This window comes from Suricata suricatta, chromosome 17 (genome assembly GCF_006229205.1).
Source record: "Suricata suricatta isolate VVHF042 chromosome 17, meerkat_22Aug2017_6uvM2_HiC, whole genome shotgun sequence".
NCBI lineage: Eukaryota > Metazoa > Chordata > Mammalia > Carnivora > Herpestidae > Suricata > Suricata suricatta.
Window position 1 is genome coordinate 32,779,271 of NC_043716.1, and position 22,024 is coordinate 32,801,294.

Sequence of the window (22,024 nt, forward strand, 5' to 3'; positions counted from 1 at the left end):
AATTTCAGATACTTGGAATTTTCATTTCAAAGGTGCTGGCTGATGGATTCCTGATGATTGGGATCGATGGCTCAGAAGCAGCAGACGGATCTGACTGGTTCTGTTATCATGCAACCTCCCCTTCTATTTTCCCTGTTGGTTTCTGTGAAATTAACATGATTGAACTTACTCCACCTAGAGGTATTTCATCCTAATATGTACACTGGGTCTTCATCCTTGCCTTCTTTCTACGTGGTCTCTGTTCATATGTAACACAGCCCTGGGTTTCTTGCTGTGTGGACATGTTACATGTGTTCCTGTGTGTAAACATACACACACATGATGAACTGTGGGTGCTTTACAAACATACAGCACTATATTCTAGCTACCTTTGACGAATTATATTAGTATAGAATTTTTCCTGTGCATCTGTACATTTCATAATATGAATTGGTTCTCAGCCCCGTTGAGATGGTGATGTAGATTATGGCATACATAAACATTTTTTAAAAATAGATACAGACTAAAGCCTTTGAGGGAAAGCAAGTTTCCATCTTTAGAGTATCATGTGGGTTTTGTTTTGTTTTGTTTTGTTTTTAAGCATATCCTTAAATAAGTCTCAAGGCTTAACCACTGAGTTTCCTAATTTCAGTATCTGGGCCTTGGGTTTTTCTCTTAAGAGAAAAAGGGGGGGAAAACTAAAAACAGAGGCCCATAAACTAGTATTTTCCCAGCCAGTTTTCTTTCTGGCAAAGAAAGAAAAATATCACTGTGAAGTATGAAATGCTAGACTGTCCTAAGCCTCGGATTATAAAAAGCAAAAGTCTGCAATTCTTCTGGTAGACAGGAGAGAGACGCTCTTGCATCAGGTAAGTAGGTGCAGCTGTGTCTGTCTCGAAAAAGAAGAAATCCTTATAACATGGAGGAATCATTGCATTAAACAGTGTGAGTGCAAGAGTTAAAAGTTGATGATATAACCTAAAATCCGAGATTTTAGTGTGTACTGAGTTAACTTTCTATATCTATATTTTAATATTATGCTAATTTTAAATGAACTGCCAGTTAAATCAGGTGTGTTTTTTCAGGTTACACAAAACTTCCTTTTAAATGGTTTGACTACCTCAGGGAAACTGGCTCCATTGCAGCACCAGTAAAACTATTTAATAAGGTAAATTTAAATAATGGCATAATTATGTGGAATTTTTTTAATGCCTCACAAATGCAGATCATTGTTGATCAAAATGTGTTTACTTTATATTAGAACTTCTTAATGGAGATTAATATAAACAAAACAATCTATTTTCTTTACCTAGGAGATGAAGCTTGTTTTCACACTTTGCTTCATTTTTAATCTGATTAAAACAGAAATGAATACATTTTCTAACTAGTTCTGAAATAACTTCACCTTCATACGTTTTCATAATCAAAGAATTATTTGCTGCTTTTTTTTGTTTTGTTTTGTTTAAATTAGGTTATTTGGATGCACCGCTTCTTTTTTTCTTAGTGAGAAGTAGGCTTGGGCACACTTCCTCTTACCAGTGTTCATGTTTTGCTTCTTCATGTCAGGATGTCCCAAATCACGGATTTCGTGTAGGAATGAAATTAGAAGCAGTAGATCTCATGGAGCCACGGTTAATATGTGTAGCCACGGTCACTCGAATTATTCATCGTCTCTTGAGGATACATTTCGATGGATGGGAAGAAGAGTATGATCAGTGGGTAGACTGTGAGTCCCCTGACCTCTATCCTGTAGGGTGGTGTCAGTTAACTGGATATCAGCTACAACCTCCAGCATCACAGTGTAAGTTGGTATACAGAAAAGGTGTCCTTTTGTAAAAATCAGCAATTCTCCAGAGGACTGTTTCACATAAATCATCTTGTGAGCTCACAGGACAAGAATATTCCTTTGTCTGATTGGTTGCCAGGTAAGATCTTAAGACTCACCAACAGCTTCCCAGAATGAGACCATGAGTACCATGGCAGTGTGAACTCAGTAGTCAGTTACATGCTGACTGTAGAAACAAGACTGTGAGAGCAGCCACCAAACTAGATTTGTTCTAACGAGTGTGCGAGTGTCAGCTAAGATGTATTGGTATGTAATAAGTGCCTGTTGATAAGTAGGTAGTGGGTGTGTGGTATCATGGGGTTTCCAGGAACAAGCACCCTTATTTTCAAAGCATCATGTACTTTTGTAAGCATCGTAGCCTTAGTAAAGATAGCTTCATCTAAGCTGTATCTAGAGTTGTGTGCTTGCAGTGCTCATCTGGTATCAATTTTCTCTTTTGTTTTTCAGCGTCAAGAGAAAGCCAATCAGGTTCATCAAAACAGAAGAAAAAGGCTAAGTCCCAGCAATACAAAGGACATAAGAAAAGTGGGTCACCACATGGTGTTTGTATACATTTTCTAAGTTGTTAACCAGTCGGGGTCATGGTTTTCTTGCACAGAAACGAATATCCCATGTGAGCCGATGCCTCTGCGTTATGTATTACGCTTAAAGGTGCAGTATGCCGTAAAAGGCAGACCTTCTCAGTAATGAGAAACACTTCTATTTTAATTGACGGGAAACATGATTACCATAATATTTTAAAACCTATATGGTAATGAAGACAGTACAAGTGGTTCTCAAAATAATATGCAAACCTACTGAAAATTAATCCATTTTTTAAACTTTAAAAAAAATGCTGGACTCTTACAACAGACCTAGAGCGTAGGAAACCCATCCTTCTTCATAACCCAAAACTTTCTTTCTAGAATGAGACTTGCAGGAAATTCAAGTTGATGGCTAACAAAGTCAGGCTTAAGAATATTTTTTAAAGTGTGCTTTCTATATTATTTATTACCTTACAGTGAATGATTATGGGCATTAATAGCCAAAATTATATTGATAGCTGTTTGATTCTTTTAAAATCTTTGTCCCCCTCTGTAGGAAACCACCAGTTTTTCTCTTCATGAGACTTGTCATGGAATATTTCATTCTGAGATTAGAATATTTTTATAATAAGATATTTTTAAAAGTAAAAAGGACATTTTAGGATTAAAACTGAGGCAGATTTTTCACGCTGACTTGCCGTATGTTCACATGAGTGTTAATCTGTCTCATTAACCACCATGAAGCGGAAGCAGCACAAGGAACCGAATAGACCCTTACTTTCTGATGATCGTCATTTGCGTATAATTTCTTCCTCAGTGGGGACTACAAACTTCCCCCAGCCGCTGCTGTGGCGCCCTCGCGTCTGCCTGGCATGAAACCCGGGTCAGATTCAACAGTGATGACCTCCAGGCCTCTCTTGCGCCCTTTTTTATATTAGAGGTAGACGTGTCCCATTTGCCAAGAGTTTATTTTGCCCGCTAGCTGCTTGCCATGTTCGGCACACACCTAAAAGACCTTTAGAGAGCATTGCCCGACAGGCAGATCGAAGTGATCCCCATGTATATGGAAATGACGAGGAAGAATTCCCATGGCAGCTTTGTTAGTGGACCGAGCACAGCACATGTGACCCCTAGTCTCCGTGAGGTTGGGTAGCACAGGCTGCTTTGGCCTGTCTTCTCCCATTCTTACAAGTTTGTTTCCAGTTTATGGGGTTTAACTCATTTGGATTAACTGGCCATGGGAAGAAGTAAGAAACTAATGAAGTGAAATCAATATGCCAGTTTATAATGACATTTAATAGTACCACATTCCTGGGCTAACTGGAAAAATGAATTTAGCTATAAATATATAACGTGTCCTTTAACTGTAATATTGTAATAGTTCTTAATATTATGACATCATCTCTAATGTCTTTAAATTGTCCTTTGGACCTATGAAGGAAAAGGACTATAAACCCGCAGCCCCTTATTAGAAACCTTTGGGACCAGATGTGTTTCAGAATTCAGAGTTTTTCAGATTTTAGAAAAGAAGTATAGTGTGTATAGCATATATTATGTAACTGCTTGCAGACTCTGGCACATTTTCTGAGACAAAATATATGTAAATATTTACATTAAGTGGGCCAAATAAAGATTATAAATAGTATCACCAAGTGAGATCTGGTTTTGTCACCCAAGTTTTACAGAAAAACTGTGGATTTTGGAGTTGAGGATGAGAAATCCTAGTGCCATGTGACTGAAGAAGCAACAGTCTTCATTGTGAGGGTGCTGTCCGTTCCTTTTATTGTTCTATATTGCTTACCAGATCGTTGATTAGGAATTTTTCCCACAAAACTTTACTTGCCCCACCAAGAAAGACATCAGGTTACATGAAACTCATTTGTCCATTGCATATGCAATGTCACTAGCAGACAAAGTCTCTTGTTTTTAAGTTTGCCTACAGACTCTTTATGGCTCTGTGGTTTCGTCTGCTAGCTCCTTGGTCTTTTCGTACCGATAATTCTCTATCCGTGTGTTCTTTGGCAGTGTTGTGTTTTGTTTGGTGGGTTTGTTTGTTCTTAACAGAAAGATGGTTGGCTTCACTGCTCTAGGTGGCTTTGTTCTGTGTTCATGCTATAGAGGGGCACCCGTTAACTGGTGCTTTGGGAAAATAAGTCCTGTTCTGCCGAGAGGATCATATAGACCATTGTATGCATGTGACCTGTCCAATCTGAAAAGCCTTATTTTTCCCCAAGGTGTAGTAACTCTAGAGCAGGAACCCCGGCACTTAATTTCTGAACCATCTTCAGGGGCTGTTAAACAGGTAGGAGAGAGTTAGAGACCCTCCTTGAGTTCTGACCTCGAGGGGGTCGTATGTGAGGAAGAGTCTGAACGACTGCTGCACGTGACTCCAGCCTGGCAGCTGTGGGTTGGGTGTGCGCTCACTGTTGCTCCGAGCGTAGTTCCCAGACCGTTTTACCAGGAGGAGCTGCGTGACGCAGATTTACCTTCTAGTCCTGATGCGTGAAGCCTAAGCTCTGGTTGCTCTTGCCTGGGTCGTTTGTCTACTCTGGAGGAAAACAGGTATAACTTACAATGTCAGAGATACGGAAGTGTCCTTTAGCTTTCAGCCTGACTGATGCAAAATGTTGGTGGTTCATTATTTGCGGTTCAGAGTACTTCTTCTTTGCTGGTGAAAAGCATTGTTAAAAGTCTTTGAAGGCTTATGTTTGCTTAGGAAACTACAACCAAAAGGGTGTTTCAGAAGATACTAGATATTGTAAGTACTTGCAGGCAACAAGCTTTGTATTTTAGAAATGCTTTTCAGAGTAAGAATTAATAAGTGTTTTCTAAAAGACTAGACTATAAATAGGGGAGCACATTTACTACCTACCAGTAAAATCCTGCCACCCGGATTCTACATTTGTTCAGCTGTTTGATTCTCCCTGAAAGCCAGTGATTGGCCTTGGATGTGAAGTGAAATGCTGCCCTGCAGTGCGGTTTTAAAACCTCCTTTCTCCTCTATTGGATTTTCAACCCCCCTCAAGCTAAAATTTTCTTGAAGGAAATTAAATTAGCCAGTTGTTCTCCACATGAAATGCTCTCTAGTTCATTTTGCTTTATTTTTTTAATATTTTATTCTTAAATAATCTCTATACCCAGCATAGGGCTCAAACTCATGACCATGAATGAGATCAAGAGTCACCTGCTCCATTGACAGCCAGTCAGGCACCCTGCTTTGTTTTATTATAAATTGATTTCAGAATCAGGAACCAGAGGGGTGCCTGGGTGGGTCAGTCGGTGACGTGTTCTGACTTTGGCTCAGATCATGATCTCACGGTTCATGGGTTCAATCCCTGCTTTAGGCTCTACGCTGATAGCTCTGAGCCTGCTTCAGATTCTCTGTCTCCCTCTCTCCCTGCTTCTCCCCCACTTGCACTTATATATAATTTATTTATTATTAAAAATATACATATTTTTAAGAGAGTCAGGAACCAGGATTACCAGGCTCTCAGAGACCAGAAATAACCTCCCCCAGAGTCACCCCCAACATACACACCCACGTGTACACACAGTCACACTCCTTGTTTTCAGAAACACAGACCTTGCATAGTTGGTTCTCTCTTCAGAGTATCCTATGCAATATAATCTTTCCTAGTTATATTGCACTTTTCTTACCACGCATGTAAGTAAAAGCTTACTTTAGTCTGACTTGATATTTAGAGAGGAAGATGCCAGTTGGGAAGAAGCCTGTCAGTCTGTCGAGCCTGCCCATGACAGGTGGGGTGCGGAGGGGCTTCTCTGGTGACGAAGAGTTGACTCCTCCTCCAGCACAGACAGCCCCGGAGGCCTTCCCGCCTCCCAGCACTAGCCGAGAGTTCATTCCCAGCCTCAAAACAGGTAATAGTCCTGTCAGCACCTCAGGTACTGCAGGGGGTGAAAGTCCGGGCTGGGCGGTGGGGGATAAAGCATGGTCTGGCATGACAGATGCTGACTCATTAAATTTTTATTTTTCTTTCAACTAGAAACTTCATCTTCACTAGTCCTTGGCAGTCACTTCACTAAGTCAAGTCATCGGGGTGGGGGGAGTTATTTTATTGTAAGCCACTTCTGAGCTGCAGATGAAGGGAAAGCTCATCATTTCAGTTGATGGAATTGAAAGGCAGTGTGTCCTGTTTCGTGGTTTCATGAAATGATTGAACATTTTCCATTGCAGAATTCTGTGTAGCTTGACCTGAGGGAAAAGCACACCATTAGGGATTTAGGGATCCGTCTGATTAATCAGACCCCAAAGATGAGGTTTTGCATTCCCATGAAATTTTGCTTCTGGTGGTAACATTTACCACAATCGTAGTTGAACACGGACTAGGAAATACAGTCTTCTGTAATATTGGTGTTGAACTTGAGTAAAATTTATTTCAATTATTTCGCATTTATGTACTTACAGTGATTAAGTAAATGACATTTAACTTGAATTTAATTGGTTTGGCCAAGCTACTAGCTTGTAAGGAATGCAAAATGTTTTGCCCTTTGTAATTGCTAAGAAGAAACATATCACTATAAAATGTTAGAAAGGTTTCACTTGCTTGTGATGAACTTGAGACAGGAGTGGGGAGGAGACCACTTGGAAGCCAGAATCATCGTGGCCATGGCCTTGGCCTATGTTCTGCCAGTACCCTAATTGTTGCTTTTAAACTCAGTTGTTTTATTTAACTTGTATTCTTTAAAATGCTTTTCATATGTTGAAAACCCTTATGGGTGTTAATACCTAGCTCTGTTTTACTCTTCTTCCTCCTCTGCTTTATACCTGAAATTTTGGGGGGCTTGCAGGTTTTAGGGGAGGGCGGGGGTGCCATTTTAAGATACATTCTTGAGCTTAGTCTCCTTACCAGTGTATTAGGTCATCTTCGTTCTTCCTGGTCTGTCTCCGTGAAGATCACGCTAATAACATACTTATTTCTAGAGGAAATTACTCTGTTTTGTTTAAAAAGTAGATTAGGGCTAAAAAAAAAAAAAAGTAGATTAGGGCTGCAAATCTGAGTTATCTGCTCTTTAATGGAAAAACATTCCAAAACATTCAAAGTTTAAAGAGCACTTTAGTTTCTTTTCTTGTTTGTCTCTCTAGTTTTTGTACATGTTATTTATGAAGTGGTCTTTAACTTAAGCAGTTGGATGTTTGAATTTTTATTGGGTTTTATTGGATTTATCTGAGTTTTTACTGGATTGTAAACATTAGACTGATTTGGAAGGTGTGTGTCACGTTTTATAAGCAGTTACTGATTCGTGTAAAACAGAACCTGACTTTTAGGATTGTCAGAACCCAGAACTTAAGAGTAGACGCAGGAGATGGAAATCACAGGGTCTCAAGTGACTTCCTCCTTCCACTGGTGTCTGTAGTGTCTTCCCAGCTGGGGGCACATCATGTGGGAATTGGTGTGATTCTGCTCTGGTGAAACTATGTGCTATTACATTGCTATCTGAACTACCTGAAAGCTACAGTTTGACTAGCTACTCAGAGTTTATTACCTCTGGACTTCTAGCTAGGAAACTATGATTTCCAGTAGTTCATCTGAAATGTTAGTGACGAGAGTGGGCAAAGTGACTTCCTTTTAAAAACGGAGCTAAGGAAATGCACCTGCATAGGCCACATTCAGCCACAGGATCTATTTTATTTCATCCATCATTCATTGAGAATAAGGACTGGAAAGGAGAAATGATTAGTGTGAAGATTCGAGAGCGGCATTATTTTAGGTTCCATGAAACCCTTCAGACTGCATTAAAGCATCCCACATCTGAGTGAGCCTTTCACCCTTCTCTTGAGTTACTTTTTTTTAAGCACATTGTTTCCATATTTTAAAATGAGTGGAAGCATAATCCAGAAATGTGTTGTCTATAGTAAATGCAAATAGTTCCAGGATGTGCTTTAGAATCTCAACTTACCTTCGTCACATTTCAAAAACAAACATCCGTTTGAATGGAACGTTTGGTCTGAAGCTCGGGGCTCTTTCCTCATTCATTTAGCCATCTGATCATCCTCGAACAAGATACTGTTTTAACCAACCTTTTATTGTGGGTACTGCACCTTTAATGAAATGTGTTTTGTTTTGTTTTTTCTTTTCCATGTGTTTATTTTCATTGTGTTATTCAAATGTCCTTAACAATTAATGTGTATTGGTTGGTTAGATTTGAAGGCTGTTATATTCTTGATACTCTCCATAAAAAGCATTGTTAATTATATTAAGTAAAAGAACTGCACAATCTTGTTTACTTTGACTTTCCCAACAATCTGATTGGTGTTTGTTTTGCTGTTATTATAGGCTTAGTGTATTCACTTTTCTGTCTTTGGGCTATGAAATTTTTTAACGCCACTACCAAAACACATACCTAAACAAAATGAAGAGAATTGACCTCTCTCAAAGATGATTCTTTACATTATTCAGATATCAAACACCACTATTTTAAGATTTTATTTGTAAGTAATTCTACCACAGTATGGGGCTCGCACTTACAACCCCGAGATCAAGAGTCGTATGCCATACCTACTGAGCCAGCCAGGCACCCCAAAGACCACTGTTTTTAAAACTAATCTTTTATAACTAAGATCAGGAAGGAAAGTATTTTTCTGTGACTGCACTATTTGACCTTAAACGTGTAACCATTTCAATGTCGTTCCACATGGTGACACTGTCTAGTTAGTGATTTAGGAAAGCTTAGTTGGCTTACTATTCATCTAAGTACTCTTTGAGTCCTATTTCTTCTCATAAATTGACTTTTTTTTTCTGTATAAGCAGTTCCCGGTTTACATTCCAAAGATGTGTGCATCATCTTGTTCCAATAGTAAGGAAAACATCCTTAATGGGAGAAACAAAAAACGTGCACCTTTGATTTGCAGCTGGTGCCTGCAGGGAGCGGTCAGGTTACCTGGGGGAGTAGCACAGCCAGCAGGACAGGGAGGCTGGGGCAGCCACTCAGTTCCCCCACCCACAGCCCCTGGAGGATGCTGGCCTTCTGTGGCCACGTGTCCCTACTTGCCAGGGTCTTAACGGGAAATCTCGTTTCAAAATATTTGGTCAAATTTAAAAGAACCATGGGATGAGGGAGTGGGAAGGACACCGTTAGTGACCTCTGATTGGACACATCTGTGTGCTGAAGACATTGGGGCAGAAAGTGAGCGCTGCTCACCGTGGGGTTGGAGCCCACTCTGTTATTCTGCAGGACCACCCGTTCTTCCCATTGTTTGGAACTTGACCAGCCCAATTTTGGTTAAACAGTAATTTTTTTTAAGAAACCTGAACACATTTCTGGGAGGTTGGTGGTTACTGAGACTAGTTTTTAGCACCTAGCTGAGACCATTTTTATTTAAAAAGCAGGAAAGTAATTTTTTGAAGGGACATTCTGTAGGAAGTAACGGTAGGCCATGAATCTCCAGGAAAGGACTCAGAGCAGTCCAAAGTTACTAGATAACTATTTGGGGGACAGTAACTTAAAGAGGGATTTATTTAAAAAAAAAAAAAAAAAAAAGGAAAATTTTGGTACTAAACTGTCTACAGTTTTTGCCCAAGACCACTGCTGGGCCCAGGAAAGAAAAAATTTTCCATTTTCATCATCTTTGCCCATGCATTAGAAAGAGCCTTCCTGTCCCTAAGGATTCTTACCAGCATGACTTGAGGGGCTATCAAGAAAGCTAAACCCCACTGAAAATACTAGAAATTGAAAAACAGTTGTCCACAGAAATAAAGATCCACTAGAACCTGACCTGTTTATGAATTGAGGACTGCCTAGACCACTGGTTTGTTTTCATTGAGGGGCACCTGGGTGGCTCAGCCTGTTAAGCGTCTGACTTCGGCTCAGGTCATGATCTCACAGTTTGTGGGTTTTAGCCCCACATCCGCCTGTATGCTGACAGCTCAGAGCCTGGAGCCTGCTTCGGATTCTGTGTCTCCCTCTCTCTCTCTCTGCCCCTCCCTGCTTGCACTCTGTCTCTCTCAAAAATAAATAAATGTTTAAAAAACAAAAAAAGAAGGAAGTCATCAGGGCACCTGGCCGGCCCAGTCAGTAGAGCATGCAGCTCAGTCTCAGGGTCATGTGTTCAAGTCCCACGTTAAGGCGTGGCGCCTACTTAAAATTAAAAAATCCTCAGATCCTCCAAAAAGGACTCCGGCAGTACTGCTGTTAGGTGGTGCCTTTGGCATCATTAGCCATTGTGCATCAGTGATTTTCACATTGCTAATGTGAGAAAAGTTTTATTTTACCTAAAATGATTGTTCAAGTTCTCCATGATTTTAGTTTTAATATGTGTTTAACCAATATCAGATTTATTATTTTTATAAATATGTCAGTTATGTATATTCATAACACATGTCTATGATAGATAATCTAGTACTTTTGTTACTTATAATACTATTTTGCTATTAATATCAAATTTGTATCTTTTTTTCTACAGGGAGTCTTTTTAATGAAGGTACTCCTTGGAGATGATAAGATTATATTGGAGTCCTATTTATTGGCTTGTTACTTATTCTAAATATTAAAGTTCAGAATCATGCAAGAACTACGTCATTGTTGTATAGACGTGACATAAAAGTGAATACTTAATTATAAGAAAAATTGGAATTCTCGTCAAATCAGCGATCACTATTATCTTGACCACTTCATTGGAAGAGGTCCATTGTGCATTGTCTAGATTACAGTATTGTTCCTTTCTGGAACTTTTCCTTAACTGCCAATAGATTTTGAGGATTAAAGTGAATTAAATGTTCATACTTGTGGGGGTTAATTTTAAAAGTTATGGAAGACATGAAGAAGTCTTATTAAATGTAATGCTGGTGAAACCTGAAGACTGAAAGTAATCTGAATATTCCAGAAAGGCTTAATCACATCCCCTGCATTTATCTCTCTCATGCAGTGACTACATTGCAGCTGAAGGAGGAGTTGATAGATGGAGAGGATTATAATTTTCTCCAAGGAGCGTCTGATCAGGAGAGCAATGGCTCAGCCAGCTTCTACATCAAGCAGGAGCCCTGAAGCGGCTCAGGACCCGGGGCGGGCGGGGAGGGGTTTTACACAGGACTGATTTATAATCAACTGAGCTGTACAGCGGGGCTACTCCACTGGGACGTTTTGCTAAACATAGAAAATTTCAGTTCCAGATTTTTCAGGTGGGTGGGGAAACTATTTTAGTCGTGGGGGGAAATTTTTCAATTTATAAAGATGGACAATTTTTGTGTTGTATTTGAAGCTTTTGGAAGAATTTTGTAATATTTTCCAAGTTTGGATTTATGTGCATTGTTAACAACTGAAATTCTAACTTTTTGGTAAAATTAAAGTTTAGGTAGCAGGATTGAAGGAAAAGATTTAAAAGAAGGATATAGTTGTAAATGCAAATGAACTGTCATTACAAATGAACCTTTTTGGTACCTGTTGGGAGATTTGGGGATTTTAGAAGTTAGGCCAGTCACATCTCCAGCTTTCTTTGCTGCAGAAATATGCAACTGAACCGCTCTCTGATGGAGGGTTCGTCACCACATAGGATCATGGAAGGGGTAAATAATTCTGCTTGTTGGCATTTTATTGCAGCCCATTTTAAATGTTTGTACAGAAATGTTTTTCATTCTGTGAAAATTTATTTGGAGTTCTATATGAAACTGGAAGAACTCTGGATACTTTTATATGTTCTCTTTTGATTAAAAAAAAAAGATTAAAATTATCCTAACACTAAAGTGTTAAACTGGAATGGTTAACAAGATATACAGGATCTCAGTCTACGTGTTGAGGGTTGGGGAAAATGCAGTGTTGTCCTTAGTTCACTTTGTTTTCCTTACTGAAGATGCCCCACAAAAGGGATTCTGGTCCGGCCTTTACCATTTCCCTCCCTCTGCTGGATGAGAACTTGGTATAACCACACCCCACACAGATGTTCTTCGGTATTACCAGTAGAATCAAAGTCAGAGTTGTTTAAAGCCAAAAATCTGTGTAGATTTCAAAATCATTCCAGCTCTACTTTTAACTCTCCTGGATTTGTTAGAAAACTAATTTGAAAGAGAATTTAATTTTCTTAAAATTCCATATATATAAATATAAATATAAATATATATATAGAGTATGATTGTCTTTTAATTGTATTCAAAATTAATTTTAACAATAATAACTGATTTGGACCATTTCAGACATTCCCGATTTTAAAATTCACATGGCTTCCTTTAAAAAAAGGATACAAGGGTAAATTGGTGAAAGGTTTGCTCTCTGCATTTTTCTGACTTTCTGAGTTGTGACTGAATGAGAGAGCTCTAGCGTTTACCAGTGAGGTTCATAAACTAAACTTCTCAGGAATTAATTGCATCTGTTCTAGAAGTGCTTCTGGGTCTTAGCCTGGCCTCTTCAGAGTGGTACCATTGGCCGTCTCCTCTGGAATATAGGTAGGGCTAATTAGAAATTAATCAAAATGATTAACCTCTAAAAGTCCTTCAGCCTATGGAATGCTTTAAACAAAATGGTAATGGAAAGCCCCAGGAGACCATTTTAGGTAAGATTTTTGTTTGAATTTTAAAATGCATAGAACATTAAAAACCAGCAATTTATTTTCTAAAATATTGCTCTACTTTTGGGAATAAATAGCATTGGTAATACGCACAGGTTTACCTCATTCTATGCAAGAGGGGTTAATAACATAAGGTTTTGTAGTTGCTACTGGAAGTAAAATTTGTTACTTTATAGTGTAAGAATGTATGGAATCGCATGTCAACGTTTCTTAATACTGACTCTTTAGGGGCATAAATGCAGATCATATCAACGCCAAGTTGATTCTCATGTGTCAAATATATGTGAATTCAGCTGTTAAATTACTGGATATTTATCTTAAACAACCTTACTGAGAGGGACCTACTGTAAATGTGACATCCTCACACTTCCCAAATCTTTAAAGAATCTCCCCATAAACTTAAAGCCTGGAAGACTCCCAAAGCAGGGCTTACCCACGGTCCTCGTTCTCAGGCTCTGGTTCCGTGACGCGCGATGGGCACGGGAGGCGGCCGCACGGCGCGCTCTGCCAGTACCTGGGGCTCTGGGGCCCTGCGGGCATCTGAGGAGCCCGGAGGGATTTGATCAGGAGCCTGGTAATTGGTGGCAGACGTACAATGCTCATTTGTAGCCAGGTCTCGCAAGCTTCCGGTTTTAGAGCAAAACCAGGCTCTGAGTGCTTTCGAATTTCCCACCTGTTCACGAAGTGTTTCCTGTCTTGACCCGTGACCAACAGTTGCAGGTTGGCAAGGACTTCCTATGGTCTAAACACAGTCGGAAGCCCTCCACGTTCCGGCTCTAAACTCCTGCCGCCGAGGAACAGGAAGTGTCCGCGCGGAGGAGACCAGCTTCTCAGCCATAACTCCAGTCGTACGACCCGATGGCCCCGTTCTCTCTCACGGTTCAAAATGTACTGCTGACCTTGGGTTTGCTTTCATTTTTTTCCTGTTAGGATCATTTGGGGATTTTTTTGGTAGTTTAAACTCTTTCACCTTTTCCTTGCTGTGTATGAGGAAAGCTAAAGCTGTTATCAACTTCTACGGATACTAACACGGGTTTTCAGTGTTTGTTTGTTTTTATTATATTAATTTTGCGTGATGTGAATACCCTCTCCCATCAATATTTGTATTATGGTGCTATATATTTGGTAATGATCCTTTACTATTGGGAAGGGATTTTAAAAATACTGTGATTAAACTGGGTTGCTTCCTTTGATTTTCATATTTTAAATAAAGCCACAGTCATTTATACAAAAGAAAAGCATCTGTCCCTGGGCAAATCTTTTGAGGACAGAGGTCAAAGTAAACTGCATAAGGTTTTTACATCATTTCTGTATGTATTTGATATATAGATCAATATCTGTACAAATTTAATCTTTTATTTTCTTGGTAACTTGTGATCATTGAGAAAGTGTTTGAGACTTTCTCAGGAAGTGTATATAATGGCGTGAAAAATTCCTTCAGAGAAACTTTATGTTCCTTTCATTTTTACCAAACTGCAAATTTTCAGCATGGATGTGAAAAGCATTAAAATTATAACTTTGTGTACAAGATGAAAATAATTCACTAAATTTGCCCTTTTTTACACAAAATAAAATGTTAAAGTTGAGTTGTATCGGAGCAGTTCTTTAATACGCTTTAGTCTTTGAAGGGTTTCCTTTTTGGTTCAAAGTGCTGAGTGCTGCTGTCAGCAATCACAGGCCTCTGAGGCAGGTCAGGACCTCCCTCCCAGCACCTGTGCCCCAGGCGGAGAGCGGGCAAGCTCGGGAGCGAGGAAGAAGCTACCCGGCAGCGGACAAGGGAGGGACCGAACACGGACGGCTGCGTGGCCGTGGCTGCATCTGAGCCAGGACTTCACTGAAAGGGAAATGGCAAAAACCACAGCACAGGCGGAGGGGACTGCGGCCGTCGAGGGGAGAAGGGGGTCTGTCAGTTTAGAACATGCCGGTTCAGCCTTGGCGTGCGTACTGGGCGACCTTTTTTTGAAGCTCCCTGAACCTCAACAACCGTCAGATTTCATAGGATGTATATAAATTATCCCAGCCGGCTCTTGTTAACAGGAAGAGGAAATGCAAGACCCCCCTCCTTTACCGACGGTCTAACTCTTTTGGTAAGTTCCTCAACTTTTACTAAAAAAGCTGTTTCTAGGGAACTTTATGGATGTGAGATAATGGATTGGGTCTCTTCTGGGGTTAATTTCATCATCTCACTTTGGAAATGTAGAACACATTCCAAGAAAAAAATAGAACCGATTTCTGCCCTGCTTTCTACCTTAAATGGCTTGAGTCCTTGCCTCCACAGGAACTCCCAGCTGGGCGCTCATTTACAGTCCCATGAGCTTTGACAGATCTATATTCTTCTTTAAGGCTCTTGGGAAACTAGTTTTATGGTGTGCTTTATACCCAGCATATGCTTTAAGAGTAACAAGTGTTTCCCAGAAGTAAGTAACCTGTTAGCCCTGTGGTGGTCATCCAGCCTTGTGAGATCAGGGAAAACAGTAAAGGATTTCCTCTTACAGACTCTTGCTGAGGCTGGCGTAACCCTTTTTGGCCAGTTACAAATTCTAAGCCTCATAAGCAGGCCAAAATGGGGTTTGCCTATTGACAAAAGGCAAATAACTATGTAAAAAGTAATGCATTTTAAACAAAAAATACAGATGGCTGACAGACACATACATGAAAAGATGCTTATTATCCCTTATAATTAGGGAAATACAAATCAAAACTACGATGAGATGCCACCTGAACACCTGTCAGAATGGCCGAAATCAAGAACACTAGAAACAAATGTTGGCAGGGTGTGAAGAAGGAGCACTCATTGCGCTGGTGGGAATGCAAATAGATAACATGCATCATCATTTATTGCAGCATTATTTACAGCAGCCAAACTATGGAAGCTGTCCAAGTGTCCATCCATAGGTAAATGGATAAAGGAAATGTAGTGTATATAATGGAGTGCATTATTCAGCCATAAAAATAAAAAAGAGGGCACCTGGGTGGCTCAGTCAGTTAAGCATCTGACTTGTTTTCGGCTCCGGTCATGATGTCACAGTTAGTGGGGTTGAGCCCACACTGGACCCTGCTGACAGCATGGAGCCTGCTTGGGATTCTCTCTCTCTTCCCTGCTTGTGCACACGCCCTCTCAAAATAAATGTTAAAACTAGGGGCACCTGGGTGGCTTATTTAAGAGTCCGACTTCGACTCAGGTCATGTGCTGACAGCTCAGAGCCTGGCACGTGCTTCTGATTCTGTCTCCCTCTCTCCCCACCCCTCCCCCGCTCACTCTGTGTCTCTCTCTCTCTCTCTCTCTCTCTCTCTCTCAAAATAAAGACATTTTTAAAAGTTTGAAATAGGGGACGCCTGGGTGGCTCAGTCGGTTAAGGCTCCGACTCAGGTCAGATCCCATGTTCCTGGGTTCGAGCCCCGCATCGGGCTCTGTGCTAACAGCTGGCTCAGAGCCTGGAGCCTGCTTCAGATTCTGTGTCTCCTTCTCTCTGTGCTTCTCCCCCTCTCATGCTTTGTATCAAAAATAAATAAAATATTTTTTTTTTAAAGTTTAAAATAAATATAGTGGTGCCTGGGTGACTCAATCAGTTAAGAGTCCAATTCGGCTCAGATAATGATCTCACAGTTCATGGGTTCACGCCCTGTGTCGGGCTCTGCACTGACAGTTCAAAGCCTGGAGCCTGCTTCTGATTCTGTGTCTCCCTTTCATTGTCCCTCCCCTGTTCGCACTCTCTCTCAAAAATAATGTTTAAAAAGTTCAATCTAGAAATAAATAAAAATACATTAATAATAATAAAACACTATAAAGAAGAATGGGGCACCTGGATGGCTTAGTTGGTTAAGCGTCTGACTTGATTTTGGCTCAGGTCATGATCTCACAGCTGTGGGATTGAGCCCTGCATCAGGCTCTCAAGCTCTGTGCTGACAGTGCAGAGCTGGCTTGGGATTTTCACTCCTCTCTCAAAGTAAACTTTATTAAAAAGAGTGAAATCTTGCCATTTGCAACAACATAGAAAGAGCATAGTGCTAAGGGAAATAAAGACAAGTACCACACGATTTCGCTCGATGTGGAATTTAAAAAGCAAAGGAAGGAAAACAGACAAACCAAGAAACAGACTCATAACTCTAAATAACAATTACCAAGGCGGGGTTGGCGGGGGGCGGAACGGGGTGGGAATGAAAGAGCATACTTATGATGGAAAAAATAAGTAATATATCTATGATCTTAAATGTTTTATTTATATTATTTTTTGAGAGAGGGCAAGCAGGGGAGACGGAGAGAATCTTAAGTAGGCTCCATGTTCAGCACAGAGCCCAACTTGGGGCCTGAATCCCGCATCCCTGGGATCACAACCTGAGCTGAAAACGAGTCAGACATTTAACCAAGTGAGCCACCCAGGTGCCCCTAAAGTAATGCATTTCAAACTGCATTTAAGAGGGGCCTCGGTGGCTCAGTCGGTTAAGTGTCCAGCTTTGGCTCAGGTCATGATCTCGTGATTCGTGGGTTCGAGCCCCGCATCAGGCTCTATGCTGGCAACTCAAAGCCTGGAGCCTGCTTGGGATTCTGTGTCTCCCTCTCTCTGTGTTTCTCCCCTGCTTGGGCTCTCTCTCTGTCTCTCCAAAATAAAGATTAAAAAAAAAATTAAGCAATGCATTTATACATGTTGAAATAAGGTACTGAAATCATAAAAGGTTCTGAAGGAGTTAACAGCTTTCGCATACCTAGCTGGTATATAGGATTAGGTCCAAAATACTATCTTACTCCAGAGGCAATCATTTTTTTTTCAAAATTTTATTAAGTAATCTCTATGTCCAACATGGGGCTCGAACTCTTGACCAAGAGTCGTGTGCTCCACCCATGGAGCCAGCCAGGCACCCCAGAGGCAGTAATTTTACTCTCACCACAGTCTACGCTTTCTCATTCACTACCAAATTAAATCCTGAAGTCCAATCTTCTGGAGTCACTTTAAAAAAAAACTAGGCAAAGCAGAGTGGCCGAGAGCATGGGATCCGAATCCAGCTGCTGGCACTGAAACCTTATTCCTTGACTTATTAAGTCTGTAATTTGGCTCCATTTCCCCAGTTGTCCAGTGAGGATACCAACCTCCTAAGAGTTGTGAAGATTGTAAATAAATTCACGAACGTCAAGTTCTCAGAACAGCCTTGACACAGAACAAACCCGTAATTAACTGCTGCTGCCCGTCTAGGTACCTCAACCTGTGTGCAGAGGGGTCACAGGGGGCACGTTAAGATGCTGACCATCGGAATGGCCCCATCTGTGACTGCAATAATCAAACTTCGGCTTAATGTAGTGAGAGCATGTAGCATATATAAACACTAAGTGTGAACTTGAAAAATTATGTAGGAAATGTTCAGCTTGTTCATTGTTGAAACATTTTTTGCACCAAACTGTTGATATAGTTTTGTCATTGTCTCGTAGTCTAGCAATATGCATAAGAAAAGTAATACTGGGGCGCCTGGGTGGCTCAGGCCGTTAGGCGTCCAGCTTCAGCTCAGGTCGTGATCTCACAGTTCACAAGTTCAAGCCCTGTGTCGGGCTCTGCATGGACAACCCAGAGCCTGAAGCCTGCTTTGGATTCTGTCTCCCTCTCTCTCTCTGCACCTCCCTTGCTCATTCTCTCTCTCTCAAAAATAATTAAAAAAAATTTTTTTAAGTAATACTGAGTCTTTTATATGCAAGTAGCATATAAAGTTCTCACCAGTTGCCTAACAGAAAACAGTTATTCATAAACCCACATATTTCCATAACCTCCAGTTTTTAAACCAGAGTCCAGGTGACTGTGATCATTTATATTGACAGGTGCTCTTTGGCATTATCTTACAACTGTGCCATTCCAGCGAAATTAACCTAAAAAGCAGGCAGTAAGAACGTTCTAACCGGTCCCTGCTCGGAGCCCTGGAAACAGGCAGGATAACTGTGTCACCTAAGCGAAGGGTAAGAAGTGGGGCAGGGGTGCAGGAAACGGGCAAACCTGCTGGGAGCCCGGGCACTAGCGTAACTGCTCTATGTACATTCTTCCTTCGACATCTGCATTGCAGGGACCTTGTCCTCCCCTAACAGGGGTCTTTAGACTTTCATTTCCTCCTACATAACTCGCCCAGTTTTCAGTCAACAAAGATGTAAATCTGGACAACTTGACTAGTCCAGGTTTCACTCGCAGAGTTTCAACAAATTCTGTGTACAGAAATACGCATGTCTACATCCTCTAAGGCCGCTGGGGTATTTATTTTCATTATTTCCCTTTTAGTTTCCTTGTTCACATGACCAGTGCCACACTGGTCCTCGTCAGCCTCCTCCTCCCCCTCCTAGAGCCTGCAAGTGCTCCCAGATGCTGAGGTCAGCTCCTCCTTCCCCAGCAAGTGGGATCACTCAGTTCTGGATGATGCTATGAAAGCCAAGGGACCAACTCGCTTCTTCCAGTTTGGCACCAAGGAAGCACAGGGGGCGGCACCAGTTTCCAAGGGCTTTATTAGTAAAGACATTTTACAAAAGATTGATGGATTCTATTACTTCCAAGTCAGTGGAATAAAGAGCAGGGCCCGGGGACGCCGCAGGTGGCGCCGAAGGGGACTGGTGCTCTGTCCACCTTTTATTCATAGATCCAGTCAAAAGCACAAGGCTTGTAGTCAACCAATTCTTCAGGCTTAAACCACAGGCTGATTTCTTTCTCTGCACTTTTCACCGAGTCACTGCCATGAATGATGTTCCTGAGAGAGAGAACAATTACTAGCTACCACATTTAAAAAAATTTTTTTAATGTTATTTATTTTTGAGAGACCGAGGGCGCGAGGAGGGGAGGGTCAGAGAGAGAGGGAGACACAGAATCTGAAGCAGGCTCCAGGCTCTGAGCTGTCAGCACAGGGCCCGACACAGGGCTTGAGCCCCCGAACCGTGAGATCATGACCTGAGCCGAAGCCGGACGCTTAACCGACTGAGCCACCCAGGCGCCCCTGGCTACCACATATTAGAGGCGAACGTCTGCTTATGGCTAAAGCAAAGGACAGTCGCTGCAGACCTTTTCAGCCCAGAGACCACCCCATGGCCATCTCCTCTCAAAAGTCAAACTATAAAATTGTAAAAGTATTGGATCAAAAGTATCCCGTGGCTCAGCTGTTAGGTGGCCACTTCCAAAACGAGTGTTTTGTACCCCAAGACTGCTGTGCCACAAAATGTTACTTTTCTCCCTTTGAAAAACCGGGATAACCAGACCGATCACCAGACGAGATGTGACACATTCACCATCGACCATTTCTGTTGCGTTTTCTTACAACACTAATTTGCAAAGCCCAACCAAGACAGTCACTTCCAATCCCTCTGTTCCATTTGGATCTTAAAACTCTGTAAGGTTTTTGCCCAGATTTTTAAACAGCAAGGGAACCAAAGGGTTAAATGACACCCTCGGCACCTTGCAGAGCAGAGGCCCTCCTCACACCCTGCCTTCTGCTGCGTCCCCCTCCACCTACCACATGCAGCTCCCTTCTGGGAGGTCTTGGTTAAAATCTGAAGTAGCCCACGGGGAAGTAACTCTTGAAGAGAGTTCTCATCCAGTGATCATTCCCACCTAATTTTAAAAGTTCAAATCTTTCTAAAATTGGGATGTGCCACAAGTGGTCTGTACCCCCCTCCCCTTTTTAAGTGGCTTTGAGGAAAGTCATCAGCGCCCCTCAGGACTCACCTGCCAACCTGAATGCAGAAGTCCCCACGGATGGTGCCTGGCTTAGAATCTGCTGGGTTGGTCTCCCCAAGCATCACTCGCCCCGTCTTTACCACGTTCAGTCCCTCCCAGACCTGGAGAGGAGGGACAAGGAACTGCATCAGATCTGCCCTTTGGGACCGTCTGGAACAAACATTCAGCCCTGCCCGACGGCACAGTCAGCGGCGTGGCTAACCAGCCAGCCTGAGAAGACAGCGGGATCGGTGCGAGGTGCTCCCACTCCATCCCGGGCACACTGCGCAGAGACCAGAAACTGCCTACCCAACCCGGGGCTTCCCGGCCTAACGGACAGGTTAACAGGACTGGAGACCCTTCCGCAGCCACAAACAGGGACAAGAAATGGTGATGGAAGGGCAGAGAAAAGTGGTCAGACTGGAACAGTGGTGGGAAGGGCATCGGACTGTTAGTGCAGGACACGGTGAAGGCTTGCATGAAAGCAAAAAGTGCATTCCAGGGAAGAGCAGGAAAAAAGAGCGAACCTCAGAGAACAGGAAATAGGTCTACTTTCTCAACGACTTCAGCGCCTCCTTATTGTACGCTCTGTTCTCTTCCTTCCCAACTGGACACAAATGCCACAGGAGGAAACTGACTGCTCTATGTCTAGCACCGAGTTACAGAGAACTTTATCCCCTTGCTTTTGCCTCCCAAGCTCCTAGCAGCTCTGTTGACGGACTCCAGCAGGCTCCGTTTGTAAAACAAGGACTTTGGAGTAGATGGGGCAGATGTCTCAAAAGACACGTGGAGCACTGTGCAAGCCTAGTTCTGTATCCGCCCTTATCTGCCCTCGTCGCCCCCCACAAGCACTTGCCATGGCCACAATCGGCCCGGAATTCATGTACTTCACCAGCCCGGGGAAGAACGGGCGGTCCTTCAGGTCAATGTAGTGCTGCTTCAGGTGTTCCTCCGAAGCCTGCGTTGAACGGGAGGTTGCGTTAGGAAGTGACCTGGAGAGGCTCAAATATGGCTCCATCCCATCCCCAGAACCCCCCCACTCACAGGGCAGCTTTTCTCAAAGTCCAGTTACATATGTTAACCCACATGCATATGTAAATGTGATATATAAAATAATAATAATCAACCCTGACCCTGACACTCTTTTAGCAGAAAGTCTGTTCTGGTTCTGATCATGAAGCCTCATGTCTATGGCTTTGGGGATGTTACAACCCTAAAGAGCAGATGATTTGAAAATCTACACGTGGAGGGTTAAGCGTTGGCTGCCGTTGAAGAAAATCCGCCAGAGAGAGGTCCGTTCCCAGTGTCCTTGTAAACTTTCCAGATGTTAAGTGAGAACGCTCTCCTCTTCCCGGATGGGCTTGGTTAACACTTATACCTTAAAAGTCCAGATCTGTGCCCCCACCTGTAACGTGGAAGTGACAGGCACTGCCCTACGCCGGAGGGAGCCTGCCGCGAGGGGGCCCCCGCCGACCCCCGCCTGGGCACG

General features: G+C 42.1%; 1 protein-coding gene and 1 long non-coding RNA gene across 23 annotated transcripts in view; one reads left to right on the forward strand and one right to left on the reverse strand.

Moving 5' to 3' along the window:
• Positions 1 to 11,373, forward strand: part of MBTD1 (mbt domain containing 1) — a 67,291-nt gene extending 55,918 nt beyond the window's left edge. For 16 of the 22 annotated variants that reach the window (XM_029926703.1, XM_029926698.1, XM_029926697.1 and 13 more), the window contains 6 exons: positions 33 to 180; positions 1,065 to 1,147; positions 1,546 to 1,780; positions 2,273 to 2,350; positions 6,052 to 6,228; positions 11,234 to 11,373. In XM_029926703.1, coding sequence (XP_029782563.1) covers positions 33 to 180; positions 1,065 to 1,147; positions 1,546 to 1,780; positions 2,273 to 2,350; positions 6,052 to 6,228; positions 11,234 to 11,352 — 840 coding nt within the window. In that variant the 3' untranslated portion in view covers positions 11,353 to 11,373. Of the gene's footprint in view, positions 1 to 32; positions 181 to 1,064; positions 1,148 to 1,545; positions 1,905 to 2,272; positions 2,351 to 6,051; positions 6,229 to 11,233 lie in introns of those variants that run through there. The other 6 variants (XM_029926705.1, XM_029926706.1, XM_029926704.1 and 3 more) reach the window with 5 other exon arrangements.
• On the reverse strand, positions 6,317 to 7,334 carry LOC115281391. Its single transcript, XR_003904277.1, has 2 exons — positions 7,218 to 7,334; positions 6,317 to 6,562 (listed from the first exon to the last, which is right to left on the reverse strand). It is a non-coding gene; the product is annotated as an uncharacterized LOC115281391 (long non-coding RNA).
• Positions 11,374 to 22,024: the final 10,651 nt, after the last annotated feature.